Here is a 16,964-nt window from a genome sequence, read left to right as displayed (position 1 = left end):
GAAGGAGTATATCATCTCCATACGCAGAGATCTTGTACTCCTGATCTGAATAAGGAATACCCTGTATCTCCTTTACTTGTTGAATAGCTAATAATAAGGGTTCTAATACAATATCAAAGAGCAAAGGAGACAGGGGACAGCCTTGTCTAACCCCCCTCTGCAAACTAAAACGTTCTGAAAAATTATTATTAATAGCTCAAGCGGGAATTCCCCCACAGAGTACACACATTTCTGTGTCTGGGGTAGATACTCACAATAAAACTAGCATTAAAAGCGAACATGCGACATGGAAAGCCATGTACGTCAACGCCCACAGTTTGGGCAACAAGATCCTAGAATTAGAGACTGAAATGAGGAACGCTGACCTGGATGTGGTGGCGATATCTGAGACCTGGCTCACGGACTCCCACGGGTGGGACATGGTCATACCAGGCTACAATTTACTTCGCCGGGACAGGGAGGGCAAAATGGGAGGAGGTGTAGCACTATATACTAAAGATGACATTAAAGTCACCAGAATTGCAGATGTCAGGTACACAGGGGAATCCCTTTGGGTAAATTTGGCCAGGGGGAAAGACAAATGTCTGTATCTTGGCGTAATATACAGACCCCCAAATCAACAGGAGGACCTGGATATGGAATTGATCGGAGACATAGAGAATATCACCTTGCGTGGGGATACAGTACTGTTAGGTGACTTCAATATGCCTGGTGTGGATTGGAACACACTTTCCTCTGCATCCAGCAGCAGCAGGAGGCTATTGAACTCTATAAAGGGAGCAAGACTGAAACAACTGGTACTGGAGCCAACAAGGAAGCAGGCAATACTGGACCTGTTACTTACAAATGGCGAGAGTGTCACAGAGGTCTCAGTGGGCGAGGCATTGGCCTCCAGTGACCACAATATGGTATGGTTCAATCTCAAAAAGGGGTTCGCCAAAGCTAACACATTGACCAAGGTCCTAAGCTTCAAGGACGCCAACTTCGAGGACATGGGGGAATTCATCCATCAAGCGCTACAAAACCAAGCGGTAACAGATAACGTAGAAGAAATGTGGTCAGCTCTGAAAAATACCATACAGGAGGCAACCAACCGATATATAAAATCAGTAAGTAAACGGCGAAGGAACAATAGGCCACAGTGGTTCTCTGTGGAGATCTCGGGCCTCATAAAAGAAAAGAAAAGAGCGTTCATTTCTTACAAACAATCAGGGAACCAGGACTCGAGAGAAGACTACCTGGTCAAGGCAAGAGCCGTCAAAACAGCAGTTAGAGAGGCCAAATTCCAAAACGAGGAGACGTTAGCAAAGAACATCAAGAAGGGCGATAAATCCTTCTTCAGGTATATTAGCGACAGAAACGAAACACAGGCGGGATAGTACGCCTTAGGAAACCAGACGGGAACTATGTAGAAGAGGACTCGGAAAAGGCTAAACTTTTAAACGAATACTTCTGCTCGGTCTTCACCCGCGAGGAGCCGGGATCTGGCCCTCTGCTACAGACGAGGGATTGTTCAGTAGACCCGTTTAGTAGCTTCGAGTTTACGCCAGGCAGTGTCTACTGTGAGCTGTCTAAACTCAAGGTTAACAAAGCGATGGGGCCAGACAACCTGCACCCCAGGGTGCTCAGGGAATTGAGTGATGTCTTGGCGGAACCACTATCCGCGCTCTTCAATCTCTCCCTTAGTACAGGTATAGTCCCGTTGGACTGGAAAACGGCTAACGTCATTCCACTCCATAAAAAAGGTTGCAAAATGGAGGCTGCAAACTATAGACCGGTGAGTCTCACATCAATAGTGAGCAAGCTGATGGAAACTCTAATCAAACATCAATTGGATACGATCATGAACGAGGAGAATCTACGGGATCCCCGTCAACATGGATTTACTATGGGGAGATCCTGCCAATCCAACCTGATCAGCTTCTTTGACTGGGTGACGAGGAAGCTGGATGTTGGGGAGCCCCTGGACATCGTATACTTAGACTTCAGCAAAGCTTTCGATAGCGTACCACACCGCAGGCTGTTGAACAAAATGAGTTCTATAGGATTGGGTGACACTGACAAAATGGGTTGAGAACTGGCTTGGAGGCAGGCTTCAGCGAGTGGTGGTGAATGGCACCCCCTCTGAAATGACAGAGGTGATCAGTGGAGTGCCGCAGGGATCGGTCTTGGGCCCGATCCTGTTCAATATCTTTATAAGAGACTTAGCAGAAGGGCTTCGAGGTAAAATAACGTTATTTGCAGATGACGCCAAGCTATGCAATGTAGTAGAAAGGAGTGTAACGATCAAAAACTCAATGTCCGACAATATGACGCACGACCTACTCCTATTGGAGCGCTGGTCTAGGATCTGGCAACTAGGTTTCAATGCCAAAAAATGCAAGGTCATGCACCTTGGCAACCAAAACCCATGCAGAAGTTACACCCTTAATGGCGAGATCCTAGCAAGGACTGTAGCAGAACGGGACTTAGGGGTGATCATCAGTGAAGACATGAAGACTGCCAATCAAGTGGAGCAGGCTTCATCTAAGGCTAGACAAATCATAGGGTGTATACGTAGGGGTTTCGTCAACCATAAGCCTGAAGTCATTATGCCATTGTATAGATCCATGGTGAGACCCCATCTGGAATACTGTGTACAATTCTGGAGGCCTCATTACCGGAAAGATGTGCTGAGACTAGAGTCGGTCCAGTGAATGGCCACCCGGATGGTCTCAGGACTCAAGGACCTCCCATACGAGGAACGGCTGGATAAGTTGCGGCTATACTCACTCGAGGAACGCAGAGAGAGGGGAGACATGATCGAGACGTTCAAATATCTCACGGGCCGCATCAAGGTGGAAGAAGATATCTTCTTTTTCAAAGGTCCCACGGCTACAAGAGGGCATCCGTGGAAAATCAGAGGAGGGAAGCTGCACGGCGACACCAGAAAATACTTTTTCACTGAAAGAGTGGTGGATCGCTGGAATGGTCTTCCACTTCAGGTGATTGAGGCCAGCTGCGTGCCGGATTTTAAGACCAAATGGGATCGTCACGTGGGTTCTCTTCACAGAGAAAGGTAGGGGTGGGTCATTAAGGTGGGCAGACTAGATGGGCCGTGGCCCTTATCTGCCGTCTATTTCTATGTTTCTATACAATCTAGCAGCAGGGGAGCTATACAATGTTTGAATCATTCGTATAAATCCTGAACCTATTCCAAACCATTCCATAGATTGATACATGAAGGTCCAGATCAAAGGCCTTTTCTACATCCAAGGATACAGAAAAGCCGGATCATTCATGAAAAGCCAATCTGGTGTTATTAGATGAATGTCTCTTAGCAACAAACCCAGCTTGGTGCATATCAATAATAAAAGGGAGAGCCTTGGCTAAGCGTAAAGCCAATATCTTAGCCAAAAATTTTCCATCCACATTGATTAATGAGATAGGCCTGTAGTTTGAAACTAAAGTGGGATCTTTATTTGGCTTTGGCAAAACTATAGTTAATGACTCTGCCATACTACCTATAATGCAACCTTTAGTTAGTTGAGTCTGATACAAATTTAATAAATGAGGTAACAGGGTAATTTGAAATGATTTATAAAATTCCACTGTGAAACCATCACCACCTGAGATGATGGAGCCTTGATCAACCAGTCGTCCAGATAAGAAAAGACCTGAAGGCCGTGGGAACGGAGAGATGCGGCCACCACAATCAGGCACTTCTTGAATACTCTGGGAGAAGATGCCAGGCTGAAAGGGAGAACTTTGTATTGGTAATGACAATGATTGATCTGAAACCAGAGGTATTTCCTGGAAGCCGGGTGAATGGGTATATGTGTGTAGGCTTCCTTGAGATCTAGGGAGCATAGCCAGTCGTTCTGATCTAGGAGAGGATAAAGGAGCGCAAGGGATAACAATCTGAACTTCTCCTTCACCAAAAATTTGTTGAGATGTCTGATGTCTAAGATGGGTCTGAGATCTCCAGTCTTTTTGGGAACCAGGAAGTAACGGAAGTAGAACCCCCAACCGTGTTAATCGAGAGGAACTTCTTTGATGGGAATGAGTAGAAGAAGCGTTTGTACCTCTTGGAGAAGACGAGAGGACTGAGCAGGGTGCAAAGCAGACTCTTTTGGAGGACTTTCTGGTGGAAGAGTCTGAAGATTTAGAGAGTAACCCTGACGAATGATGTTGAGGACCCAAAGGTCCAAGGTGATGAGTTCCCAGCGATCAATGAACAAATGAAATCGACCTCCGATGGGGTGAGGACAAGGCGGAGAAATGGGAAGACTGGCTATGTCCCTGAGAAACATGTCAAAAAGGCTGTGCAGATTTAGGTTGTGCAGTCTGCTTAGCCTGCTGTTGTTGCTGATGAGGCTGTTGTTGTTGCCACTGTCTACAAGGTTGAGGCTAAGGAGCCTGGAGAGGGTGAGCAGCAAAACACCTCTGATATGAAGACTGTGGCCTGAAAGGGCGAGTAGGTGGAGGCTTTTTCTCGTTTTTAATCAAGGTGTCCCACCTGGTCTCATGAGTGGATAACTTTTGAGTGGTGACATCCAGAGATTCCCCAAAAAGTTCATCGTCCAAACAAGGAACATTAGCTAAGCAGTCTTGGTGGTTAAAATCCAACTCAGACACTCGAAGCCAAGCTAAGCACCTCATAGCCAAGCATGGCAGTAGCACGAGATGTAAGTTCAAAGGTATCATAGATGGAGCGAACCAAAAACTTACGTAGTTGCAATAAACTGGAATTATATTGTTGTAAAAGAGGAACTTTACATTCAGGAAGATACTTCTGAAGAGTAGAGACCTGCTGAACCAAGTGCTTGAGATAAAAAGAGAAATAGAAAACATAATTACCAGACCGGTTGGCAAGCATGGCATTCTGATATAAACACCTGCCAAAACGGTCCATGGTCTTACCCTCTCTGCCAGGAGGGACAGAAGCATAAACACTGGCCCCCTGCAGACTTCTTCAGAGTGGACTCCATCAGGAGGGACTCAAGAAGTTGCGGCTTGTTGAAACCCAGAATAGAAACTACTCTATAGAGGGCATCAAGCTTGTGAGGAGCACCAGAAACAGTCAAAGGAGTTTCTAAATTGTTATAAAAAGTCTCCCTTAAAATATCATGAAGAGGGAGCTTAAGAAACTCTTTAGGTGGTTGGTCAAAATCTAAAGCATCCAAAAATGCTTTAGGTTTTTTGGAATCAGACTCCAGAGGGATAGAAAGTGTTTGACATTTCCCTCAAAAATTTGGAGAAAGAAGTCTGTTCTGGTTTAGGAACAGGCTCTTGGGATGAAGGATCATCATCTGAGAAGGCCTCATCATCTGAGACAAGTGGCTCTTCAGAATCTCCCCAAAGATCTGAGTCCCGCACTGGCGGGAGACGGTCCCGGGAACTCAGCGTCAAGGACTCAATGTGTCTAGTCTTCAGCACTATTTACCTGATCTGATCGACATTGATTCAGGAGAGGTATGGGCAGAAGAACAGTGCCGAACCGGTGCCGACATTAATTCCGGAATTGAAGAGACCCTCTGAATAGGAACGGCAGAAGACAGCAGCTCCGTTAACATCTGTGTCGGGGCCGATGTTGACAGGGTCTGAGTCGACACCACAGAGGTAGAGGTTATCGGTACCGCTAGGGTCGCTGCCGACAATATGGGCTCAGACCGGACCGGCGCCAGGGGAGCCGGTGGGAGAAAGGCAGGTAGAATGAGCTGCAATTGCTCTTTGAGTTGGACTTGCATTATCGCTGCAATTTTATCATCCAAGGATTGCACCAGTAACACTTGTTTTTCACCGGTACCTTTGGTGCTGATGGCTAGGCACTCGCCTCAATCGGAGCTGAGTGGTTTTTAGGGCGCCTCGAGGTCAGCAGGACTTGGCTCACTGTATGAGTGACCTGAGGACCTAAAGGAGTAGGGGAAGGCTTCTTAGCCAGCTTATCTACTGAATGCGACACCGATGAAGAATCTTGCGGTGTTGAAGTATGCGGCACCGATGTCGAATCACCCTCCATACCGGCACCAAAGAGTAACCGCTGCTGAATTAGACGGTTTTTAAGGGTCCTCTTCTGTAGAGACAAACAATGGTTGCAGGAATCAGCCCTATGATCTGGACCCAAGCACTGAAGGCACCAGCGATGTGGGTCCATGAGGAAAATAGGGCGAGCACACCGTTGACACTTCTTGAAACCCGATTGTGGACAGGACATGAAGGGAAACACGGCCTCAGCAAAATCGAAGGTCGAGGCCTGAATAGTGGCAACAGCTGGGCCAGAACAGCAAGAAAAGAAAAAAGAGTTAAGTTTTTGTTTTTAAAAACGAACCGAACAAAGAAAGGATAAAATAAAATGCCGAAAAATTAAGAAAAAAATGTCATGTGAGCAGGAAGGCAGCAAAAAATTTTCAACAGCCATTGAAACGCGACTTCTTACCTCTGCGGAAACTAAGAAACTGAGGCACCGCGCACCTACGTCGGGCGGGAGGTCACTCATGCATGCGTGGAGCAGGCAATCGAGAACTTTCCAAATTCTTAAAGCATCCATACCGGGGCTCCGTCGGGGATGCCAACCCATCAGTGAGAATATGCTGCCTGCTTGTCCTGGGATAATCTGAGTAACAATCCTATTTGGGAATTCAGATGAAAAATTTAACCACCTACTGATCTGGAATATTTTCTGAATCATTGAATGTTCAGCAAAGAGTAGTGCAACAAAAACAAAAATTGGAATCTGTGGAGGTATAAAACCAACTTTTGATGAAAGAAAATGGCAATAATAGTTTTAAATTAGAAATGATGGAGAATGCATCAAGAAGAAACAATTTGAGATTAATTAATTTTCTAAAACTTATAAAAACTTCAGCTCTTGATATGTTCAAGAGGTACCTTACTGAAAATCTGAAAATTCTACAAAATGCCTACCCTCCAGTTTCAGAAATCTACTAACTCCCTGAGGGGAGGAGGAAAACACCTGACGACCAAAAGGCTCTAGCGTTGGACATGTTGGACTTAACAAATATCTTGGAAAGTTCAGACACAGAGCAGATGATGGCTGCTACACTTTTTGTTCTGTTAGCACTGGACTCAGACAGAGACTGGCTTTTGAAAATTTTCTTTAAATATAAAGATAAATTATTTTTGGATCAGAAAGTCAGAATGTACCTGGATGTTTCCAGAGTTACCCCGAAAAAGAGGAAGCAATTTCTTCTTTTGAGGTCTCAGGTTCTAAAACTGTGGGATAACTTTGTACTTAGATATCCTTGTAAATGTTGTGTTAAGTTTCAGGGAGCTAAGTATATTTTCTTTGAGTCTTCACAGCTTTCAAGGTTTATTATGGGTAAAGATAAGGTTACTGAATTACAACAGGAAGGCTCGTGAGTTTAATACTAGGTTTGTCATCAGGTGTGCTATCTAGTTTTCCTATGATGATTTGATTTTGATTAAACCAACTTTTTAAAGTTATTGCCCCAACAATTGTGGACTAACAATTGAGCAATGAAAAATATTTTGTTTAGTTTGTAATTTCCTTTCGTAATGATTTAAATGTCAATGGTTATATGGAATGATTTTTGTGTATCGTATAGTGTTAAAATGCAATAAAGAAAAAAGAAATAGCCCTGTAACATCGCGTACACCGCTTAAATCCGCTAGAAGCCTTTGACATTGGAGGAATGATTTGAGAAGGTCGAGCAGATTGAAAAGCGAAAAAGGCTCGATGATCTCAGCCCAAAGACAGGCTTAAGGACCTGAGGGCCTAAAATAAAAAACTTGATAAAAAATGATGAAACCAGGTTAACAGGAAGGCACAAAAGTACTAATAATGAACATACACACAAAAAGCACGTAGAAAAACTATGTCTAAAATAGACACCAATAGTATACGTGCTAAGAGAAACTGAAAAACATTTTCTCAGTTCCGTGGAAAAAAAAAAAAAAAGAACTGAAGGCCCCATGAGCGGGCAGCAGGCGGTGTGGGCAGTCTTCAAGTTTTAAAGTGACACTGCACTTGTGGACTGCCCATACTGGGCTCCGTGAATGAAGTCACCCATATGTAAGAATATTGTGCCTGCTTGTCCTGGGATATAAAAACTATACAAATGTTATACCAGCAACCACAAAATAAAGCATTTCAATTAGAAATATACTTTAAAGTTTAATACCATTCCAAAAAATATTAACATATGAATTTCTACTTGTTTACAAGTGGTGCCCATTTTCAAGATGAGTAAATAGTTCATAAAAAGAGTCAAACGTAATTTGTTCCAGAACAGCTGCACTTGTATAAAATCTCTCAATTCACTTAAAAATAGACTATACCTTTCTTTTATTCTTGATTATCACATAGTTGTCTACTTTTCCAAAACGAAGTCCCATGCAAACTAGTTGAAATTCAGTATATTGTTCAGCAGGTAAGTTACAAATATGTACGAACTGCTCATGGATATCTGGTTGTTCCTACAATGAAGGTAGAATATTTATTAGCATGAAGCAGCTTAAAAATTAAAGAAATTTTGTTATGCAATTTGTTCAAAATTGACAAAACCAATGAGCACACAAGTTAAATTTTTGATGTTAACCAATCTTTTTTATATTAAATCCTTTAGTGTGCAGCTGTTTTCTGTTCGGAATTACTGTTCAACAACTTTGCTTCAAAAATGTTCCTCAAATTAATTGTTCCATGCCCTTATATTATACTGGATATATTTTAGATTTCAGTGCTTGTATATAAAATCCAGGTAGATGATGTTCAGAATATGGGCTATTCTAGCTTTCCTTTATCAACTGGAAAATTGACTCCAACTGATTTAAGACAGAAAACCATCAAAGGAATAGATTCAGTGGCAAAATCAGATGGGATTAAGAAAGTTAAATGTCTATCTGGATCCACAACACATAAGCAAAGTGCATTCTTTTTTTCTTTTTTTAATTCATTAAGATACACTTTTCCCAATCTTAATACACATGTGGATTTGGGGGGGGGGGGGAATTTCTTGTTTTTCCATTAAGAATATATAGATGATTGTCGTAAGATATTATTTTTATGTGGTATATATTAGTTGTATATGAATTTGGGAGGGGGTGGGGGTTAAATCTTCTTGGTGTATGATATTGAAAATTTTTCAAGTGATGTATTATATTTGGTTGATATTTACTGTACACTTGATGTAAGTTTAAAAATGAATAAATAAATTATAAAAAAAAAATTATTCATTTTTTCATCTTACAACAAGTGCGTCAGAAAATAACAGCTAAACTTATACAATATCACTTGAGTATCATTATTAATTTTACAGTTAAAAAATATAAATAAATCCCTCCTTCCCAACCCTATTACACATGTGATTACATATAAATCTTATTCTCTATTAATCCAACCCATCAAAATATAATTAAACTTCCTCCCAACTCCCATCCCTGTACAATTATACCAACTGGGGGAAAAATGATATTTTATTCATTACAATATTCTATTAATGGTCTCCAAACCTCCTGAAAATTATTAAAATTTCCTTTCTGCAATGCTAACGTTCGTTCCATCTTATACATATGACATAGTGAATTCCACCAAAAACCATAATTTAATCTATTCCAGTTTTTCCAATTAAATGTAATCTGCTGAATGGCAACTCCTGTCATAATAAGTAGTAACTTATTATTTGCAGAAATTTGACTTTTCTTCCTCATTGACATTCCAAATAAAAGTGCATTCTCAAGAGTGCTGAAACACTTAAATCTTAGAGAGCAAGTGACCTCACTGGGTACCAAAATCTGTGGAATTAGAGAATGACATGGTGACAGTTACACGCGGCTAGCTGCGGGTAATCCGCAGGAACGGGTGTATGTGTACAGGGGACAAGGCCATTCACTGCCCTGTGGAGTGGTGAATGACCTTATCCCCGCATTGAAGTATCTGCCACAAGTTGCCCCCCATCCCACCCCTCCCGGTCAGCAGCCATCCTTGACACAACAGTGCATCCAGCAGCCCCATCTCGCCATCACAGGTGCAGCAACAGCCCTCCTCCTTACTGCAGGGCCAACAGCCTCCCACAACCTTGCACCCTCCCAACTGTGGATGGCAAAAAAAAAACAACCCCTGCGAGTGTGACTCTCTTGGGTCGGCCACGCCTCCCGGAGCTGAACCAAGTGGATGAAGGAAGAGAGTGACAAATTGAACATAGCGGAGGGAGAAAAGAGAATGTGAGACACACACTGGTGTAAGGGAGTAAGAGGGGAGAAGTTAGACACAGGGAAATATACAAAAAGAGGGAAGATGATGGACATAGATGGGAGCATAGGAACAGGGACAAAAAGGGGAATGCTGCATCTGCATGGGGGTGTTATATGGACACAGAGGGGGTAATGCTAGACATGGGAGGGTATATGGACACAGAAAGAAGATGGCTAGACATGGGGGAGAATATGAACACATAAGGAAAATGCTGGACAGGCAGGGCATAGGGATATTTAGGAATGTACACGCTGCGGGGAACAGAGGGATAAGCTGGCTTATGGGAGTGTGCAAGAGGATGGGCTGGCTGTTAAAAATTGGTGGATGAAAAAGAGATGGACTAGATGTATGAGTGTGTGAGGTGGGGGCAGAGAGAGGTGGTAGAATGCACTGAGTGTGGGGCCCCAGATATGGAGAGGCTGGCTTTGTGTGTATGTGTGTTGGTAGCGGGGGGAGGGGGTATAGAGGGAAATATTTGCTATAGGTGTGTATTTGGGGCAGGGAGACATGGCATAGTACATCTGGGAAATGAGAAGAGGACACACGCTAGTATTTGAGAGGAGCAGAGAGGGACAAACAGGCTGCATTTGTCTTTGGGAGACAGAAAGGGACATGTGGGCTTTAAGTGTATGGGGCAGAAAGAGGTTTCAGAGTGCATGGGGAGTTTTTAGAGGGAGGACAAGAGGAATGGGCTGCTTGTATCTGTGAGAAGAGAAAAGAAAGAGGTACTAGTGTGCACTGAGGGGACACAGCACAGTAGACCGGATGTGAGCATAGGAGGGGGACAGACATGGGCATGGTTGTGTTTTACTGCTGCTTAATGTATTAAATCCTATCATAGTAACTATTTTCTCCTCTTAAATCTCTGTCTAGTAATGTTTTAGGCTTTATAATGTTGTACCTTTTAGTGTATGTCCCAAACATCAGGCAAGTTTGATAGTGTGTCTAAAATTAAAAGACTGAGAAACACTGTTCTATAGGTACACAGTACAAGTATATGAGATGACACTGGAAAACTGTGGCCTTGTCTCCACTTGCAGGTAAGGAATCAAGCCTATACGTACAGACTGGACTAGAAGGAGGACAAGGAACAGATCTAGTCACAATAACAGGTGAATACATTAAATAGTTTTGCATGGAAGTGGAAAAAGGAATGAGAACAGATTAGGAAAGTAGAAAACAAACAAAAAAGATCCTTTCCAAAAGTCTAAGCTCATTAGATTCTATGAAATAGCAATAAGAATTAGAAGAGTTTTGCATTCCTTATTTGCCATTTTTAACATTTTTTTCCAGCCAGTCTTATCAAGGGAGTTATGCCATATAGCAATGTTATTTACCGTAACAGTTGTTATCCAGGGACAGCAGGCAGCTCACTAATGGGTGACGTGATCCAATGGAGCCCCGATGCGGACGCCTCACAAGCATTCTTGCTTGAAGAAACTCGAAGTTTCGAGTCGTCCGCACCACGCATGCGCAAGTGCCTTCCCGCCCAGACCAGGGCGCGTCTCCTCAGTTCAGATAGCTAGCAGAGAAGCCAACCCAGGGGAGGTGGGTGGGACGTGAGAATAGCTGCCTGCTGTGCCTGGATAACAACTGTTACGGTAAGTAACATTGCTTTATCCCAGAACAAGCAGGAAGGTATTCTCACTAATGGGTGACCTCCAAGCTAACCACAATGGGATGGTGGGAGAGTTGGCAACTTAGGAGAATAAATTTTGCAATACTGTTTGGCCAAAGTATCCAGACAATAATGAGAAGTGAAGGTATGAACCGAGGACCAAGTGGCAGCCTTACAAATCTCCTCAATCGGTGTCGATCTGAGGAAGGCTACAGAGGCTGCCATTGCTCTGACCTTATGGGCTGTGACTTTACTGTGAAGGGGTAATCCAGCCTGGGCATAGCAGAAAGAGATACAAGCTGCCATCCAGTTGGAGATGGTACGCTTAGAGATAGGATGTCCTAACTTGTTCGGGTCAAAGAAGATGAAAAGTTGAGGAGCAGTTCTGTGTGGCTTAGTGCATTCCAGATAGAAAGCCAAAGCACGTTTACAGTCCAGAGTATGAAGAGCTGATTCTCAAGGGTGAGAATAAGGCTTTGGAAAAAACCCTGGAAGAACAATGGATTGATTCAGATGAAATTCTGAGACCACTTTGGGAAGGAATTTTGGAAGAACCACCTTGTCATGGTGGAATACTGTGAAAGGTGGATCCGCAACCAATGCTTGAAGCTCACTAACTCGACAAGCAGAAGTGAGGCCAATGAGAAATACCACTTTCCAAGTGAGATACTTCAGATGAGCCTTGTTAAGAGGTTCAAATGGAGGTTTCATAAGCTGAGAAAGAACAACATTGAGGTCCCAAACCACTGGAGGCAGTTTGAGAGGGGGGTTGACATGGAAAAGTTCTTTCATGAATCTGGAAACCACAGGGTGAGCAGAAAGAGGTTTCCCTTGAAGAGGTTGATGTAAAGCAGCAATTGCACTGAGATGGACCCGTATCGAAGTTGACTTGAGGCCAGAATGAGAAAGGTGCAAAAGATAGTCCAAAACCGAAGACAAGGAGGAGTGTTGTGGCTCATGATGATGAGAAAAACACCAAGCAGAAAATCTAGTCCACTTTTGGTGGTAGCATTGTCTAGTAGCCGGCTTCCGGGAAGCTTCCACGAAATCTCTCACATGTTGAGAGAACTGGAGAGGAGTTATGTTGAGAGGAACCAAGCTGTCAAGTATAGAGACTGCAGATTGGGATGAAGTAGGGACTCCTGATGCTGCGAGAGTAGCGAGGGATAAATTGGTAGAGGGTATGGCTCCCTGGTGCTGAGTTGAAGTAGAAGGGAATACCAAGGTTGTCTGTGCCACCGTGGAGCAATCAGGATCATGGTGGCATGGTCTGATTTGAGCTTGACTAGTCTTTTGAATGAGCGGAAATAGAGGAAATGCAAATAGAAAGAGATTCGTCCAGTCCAGAAGAAAAGCATCTGCCTCGAGGCGATGAGGAGTGTAGATCCTGGAGCAGAACTGAGGCAGTATGAAGTTGTGGGGGGCTGCAAAGAGGTCTATCTGAGGCGTTCCCCACAGAGAGAAGATGTGATGAAGGGGCGTTGAGTGGAGAGTCCACTCGTGAGGTTGTAGAAGACGACTCAAGTTGTCCGCTAGAGCATTGCCCGCCCCCTGAATGTAGGAAGCTTTGAGGAAGGTGTTGTGGCAGTTTGCTCAATACCAAACTTTCAGAGCTTCCTGACAGAGGGAGGCTGATCCCATGCCCCCCTGCTTGTTGATATAATACATGGCGACTTGGTTGTCCGTGCGAATGAGGACGACCTTGCCGTGAAGCAGATGTTGGAACGCATTGAGAGTATTGAAAATCGCCCCGAGTTCCAGGAGATTGATGTGGCACTGACGGTCCGTGCTGGTCCAAAAACCCTGAGTGCGAAGACTGTCCAGATGAGCCCCCCAAGCATAAGTGGACGAGTCGGTTGTGAGAACTTTCTGATGGGGGGGTGTTTGGAACAGCAAACCTCTGGATAGATTGGAGGATAGCATCCACCAGCGAAGAGACTGTTGCAGAGCAGGAGTGACCTGGATGTGTCGAGACAGAGGGTCGGATATCTGCGTCCACTGAGATGCCAAGGTCCACTGAGGAATCCTGAGGTGAAGTCTGGCAAAAGGAGTCACGTGAACTGTAGAGGCCATGTGGCCCAGAAGAACCATCATGTGTCTCGCCAAGATGGACGGGCGAGAGGACACTGAGTGACAAAGGTGGAAGAGAGCTTCCAGGCGTGGAGGAGGAAGGAACGCTCTGAGTTGTGTAGTATCCAGGACAGCTCCGATGAAGTGCAGAGTCTGGGAAGGTTGTAAATGGGATTTCGGGAAGTTTACCTCGAACCCCAGGTGTTGCAGTAACCAAATCGTCTTCTGGGTCGCGAGGACAACTCCCTGAGACGTGGAATCCTTGATGAGCCAGTCGTCCAGGTAGGGGAACACCTGGAGACCATGGTCCCTGAGCGCTGCGGCCACCACTATCAGGCACTTGGTGAAGACTCTGGGTGACGAGGCCAGGCCGAAAGAAAGCACTCTGTATTGAAGATGAAGACGTCCCACCCTGAATCTGAGGTATTGACGCGAGGCCGGATGATTGGGAATGTGAGTGTAGGCCTCCTTGAGGTCCAGAGAGCATAACCAGTCGTTCTGCTCGATGAGGGGATACAGGGATGCCAGGGTCAACATGCAAAATTTTTCTTTGACCAGAAACTTGTTGAGTACCCTGAGATCCAAAATGGGGCGCAGATCGCCCGTCTTCTTCGGAACAAGGAAGTACCGGGAGTAAAATCTCTTGTTCTGTTGAGCCAAAGGGACCAGCTCGACAGCCCCCAACTGCAATAGGGCCTGAGCTTCCTGAAGAAGAAGGGCGGTCTGGGTCAAGTTGGAAGGATACTCTCTTGGAGGATGTTCCGGAGGAACTTGATGGAATTGAAGAGAGTATTCCTCCTTGACGATGAAAAGGACCCAGTGGTCAGTGGTAATAGTCGTCCATCGATGGTAAAAATGATAGAGATGATCTCCAATCGGTGGCAAAACTGAAATAGGCAGAACGACAGATGTTATGTCTTCTTTGAGACAATCAAAAGGGCTGAGGAGCCTTAGGGACAGCAGACGATTGTGGCTTCTGTTGCTGCTTTTGAGGATGCTGCCTCTTAACAGGCTGACGGATGGGAGGAGCCTGTTTAGGTGGGTAACGCCGCTGGTAGATCAACGGTGGGCGTGATGGATGAGGAGGAGCAGGCTTGGGCTTCGGACGGAGGATGGACTGGAAAGACTTCTCATGGTCCGAAAGCTTCTTGGTTGCCGCCTCAATGGACTCATCGAAGAGGTCGGTACCAGCGCATGGGACATTGGCAAGCCTGTCCTGGAGATTGGGGTCCATGTCAATTGTCCTGAACCACGCCAGCTGGCGCATGGCCACCGAACACGCCGTGGCCCGAGCAGATAGCTCAAAGACATCGTAGGAGGACTGCATCATCTGCAAGCGGAGCTGGGATACTGAAGCCAGAACCTCCTGGTACTCAAACTGTGCTCCAGGGTCCAGATAGGGCATGAACTTCTGGAGGACAGACAGGAAAAATTCAAAATATGTGATGAAGTGGAAGTTGTAATTCAGAACTCTGGAGGTCATCATGGAGTTCAGGTAAATTCTCCTGCCGAACCGGTCCATAGTCTTGCCCTCCCTACCAGTGGAAAGGTGGCATAGACCTGGGAGGAGTGAGACCACTTCAGAGAGGACTCCACCAAAAGGGATTGGTGGGAGAGTTGGAAACCATGAAACCCTTTATGGTGTACTGTGCGTTACCTGGCATCCAATTTGCCTGGCACAGCGGGGATGGAATAAGGTGTTTCAAGGCACCGCACAAAGGTCTGATCCAGGAGCTTGTGTAGAGGAAGCTTGAGGGATTCAACAGGTGATTGAGGGAAGTGCATTGTCTCCAGATACTCTTCTGAAAATTTGGAACCTTTGTCCAGTTGAATGTCCAAATCAGCAGCCATCTGCCGAAGGAACGAGGAGAAAGATAGCTAGTCAGCTAGAGCCGGGCCTCGAGAAGGACTCGAGGACGTCGAGGCTTCTGGATCCAAAGAGGACGGGGATCGTGATGGTGAGATAGACCCCATTGAGTCCTCGAGCTCCGGTAGCAGAGGCGGAGAAGTAGCCGGTGGGGAATACTGCAGAAACGGCTGTTTTCAATGAGGCGAGGCATGCCTGGACGAGTGCCTCGATGAATGCCTCGATCGATGATGTGAGCTGTGTCTGGAATCCAGTCTCGATGGACGAGGCGAGTGTGTCTTCACTGAGGCCCCCAGATAGTGGATGGGGCTGGAGGCCGTTGATCGAAGCAGGGGTGGATGGCTAGAATCACCCCGAGGCACCCGCAGAAGCTCGAGCCCTGCATCGGGTGTATCAGCTCCAATGGAGGCATTCGCAAAGACTCTACTCCTTGCATCGAGTGAATCGGTTCCAACGGAGGCATGGGCAAAGACTCTGCTCCTTGCGATGCATGCACCGATGCCAGACCAGACACTCGCAGAGACTCTGCTCCCTGTACAGAGTGTGTGTACTGCTGAGGCACTGGAGGCGGCTTGACCTCGCAGGAGGCCTCTGCGTGCCCAGCCTGGATTTGAGAGAGAAGCTTAGGCCCTATGGTGATGAAGAGCTCAATGAATTGCTTCTCTAGCAAGGTCTGGAACGAAGCCGGCAAGGATGGATCCGCATCAGCAATGGGACCACCTGCTCGGGCCTCGCGCTTTTTAGAGGCAGTGTGTGAGTGCTTGGGCTTGGAAGCCTTGGGCACTTTTAGCACTACCGGTGAAATAGGCTGCTATGCTACCTGACCTGAAGAGACCGAGGAACGCATCGCAGCGAGCGCTGGTCGGAGCCGGCACGAACGATGCAGGCTTGATGAGACTCGGCGCCGCAGAAGTGGAAAGCTGGGGAGCAGTGGAAGATGTCGAAGGCGAAGGGCCCTACGATGAAGACTGCTCCGTCAAGGACTCCATGCTGAACAGCGACTCCCACAAGACACGACGACGCTTGAAGGCACGTGCGGTGAGTGTGGAACAAGGCCGGCACAATTTCGGAAGGTGTTGGGGCCCGAGACACCGAATACAGATGAGGGTCTGTTAGCGAAATCGCGCACTGGCACTTGGCACACTTTTTAAAACCGGTGATAGGCCGGGACATAGGCTGGAAAAGCTCCGCCGCAA

The 16,964-nt window shown here is 45.6% G+C and overlaps 1 protein-coding gene across 4 annotated transcripts in view; it reads right to left on the bottom strand.

Moving 5' to 3' along the window:
* ZNF638 (zinc finger protein 638) overlaps positions 1-16,964 on the bottom strand; it is a 570,425-nt gene that overhangs the window by 168,748 nt on the left and 384,713 nt on the right. For all 4 annotated transcript variants that reach the window (XM_033953374.1, XM_033953362.1, XM_033953382.1 and 1 more), the window contains exon 16: positions 8,302-8,439. In XM_033953374.1, coding sequence (XP_033809265.1) covers positions 8,302-8,439 — 138 coding nt within the window. The remainder of the gene's footprint in view (positions 1-8,301; positions 8,440-16,964) is intronic.

Source organism: Geotrypetes seraphini, chromosome 1 (assembly GCF_902459505.1).
Source record: "Geotrypetes seraphini chromosome 1, aGeoSer1.1, whole genome shotgun sequence".
Taxonomy (NCBI): Eukaryota; Metazoa; Chordata; class Amphibia; order Gymnophiona; family Dermophiidae; genus Geotrypetes; species Geotrypetes seraphini.
Note: the sequence above shows the minus strand (reverse complement) of the source record. Positions and strands in the feature narration are given on the sequence as shown.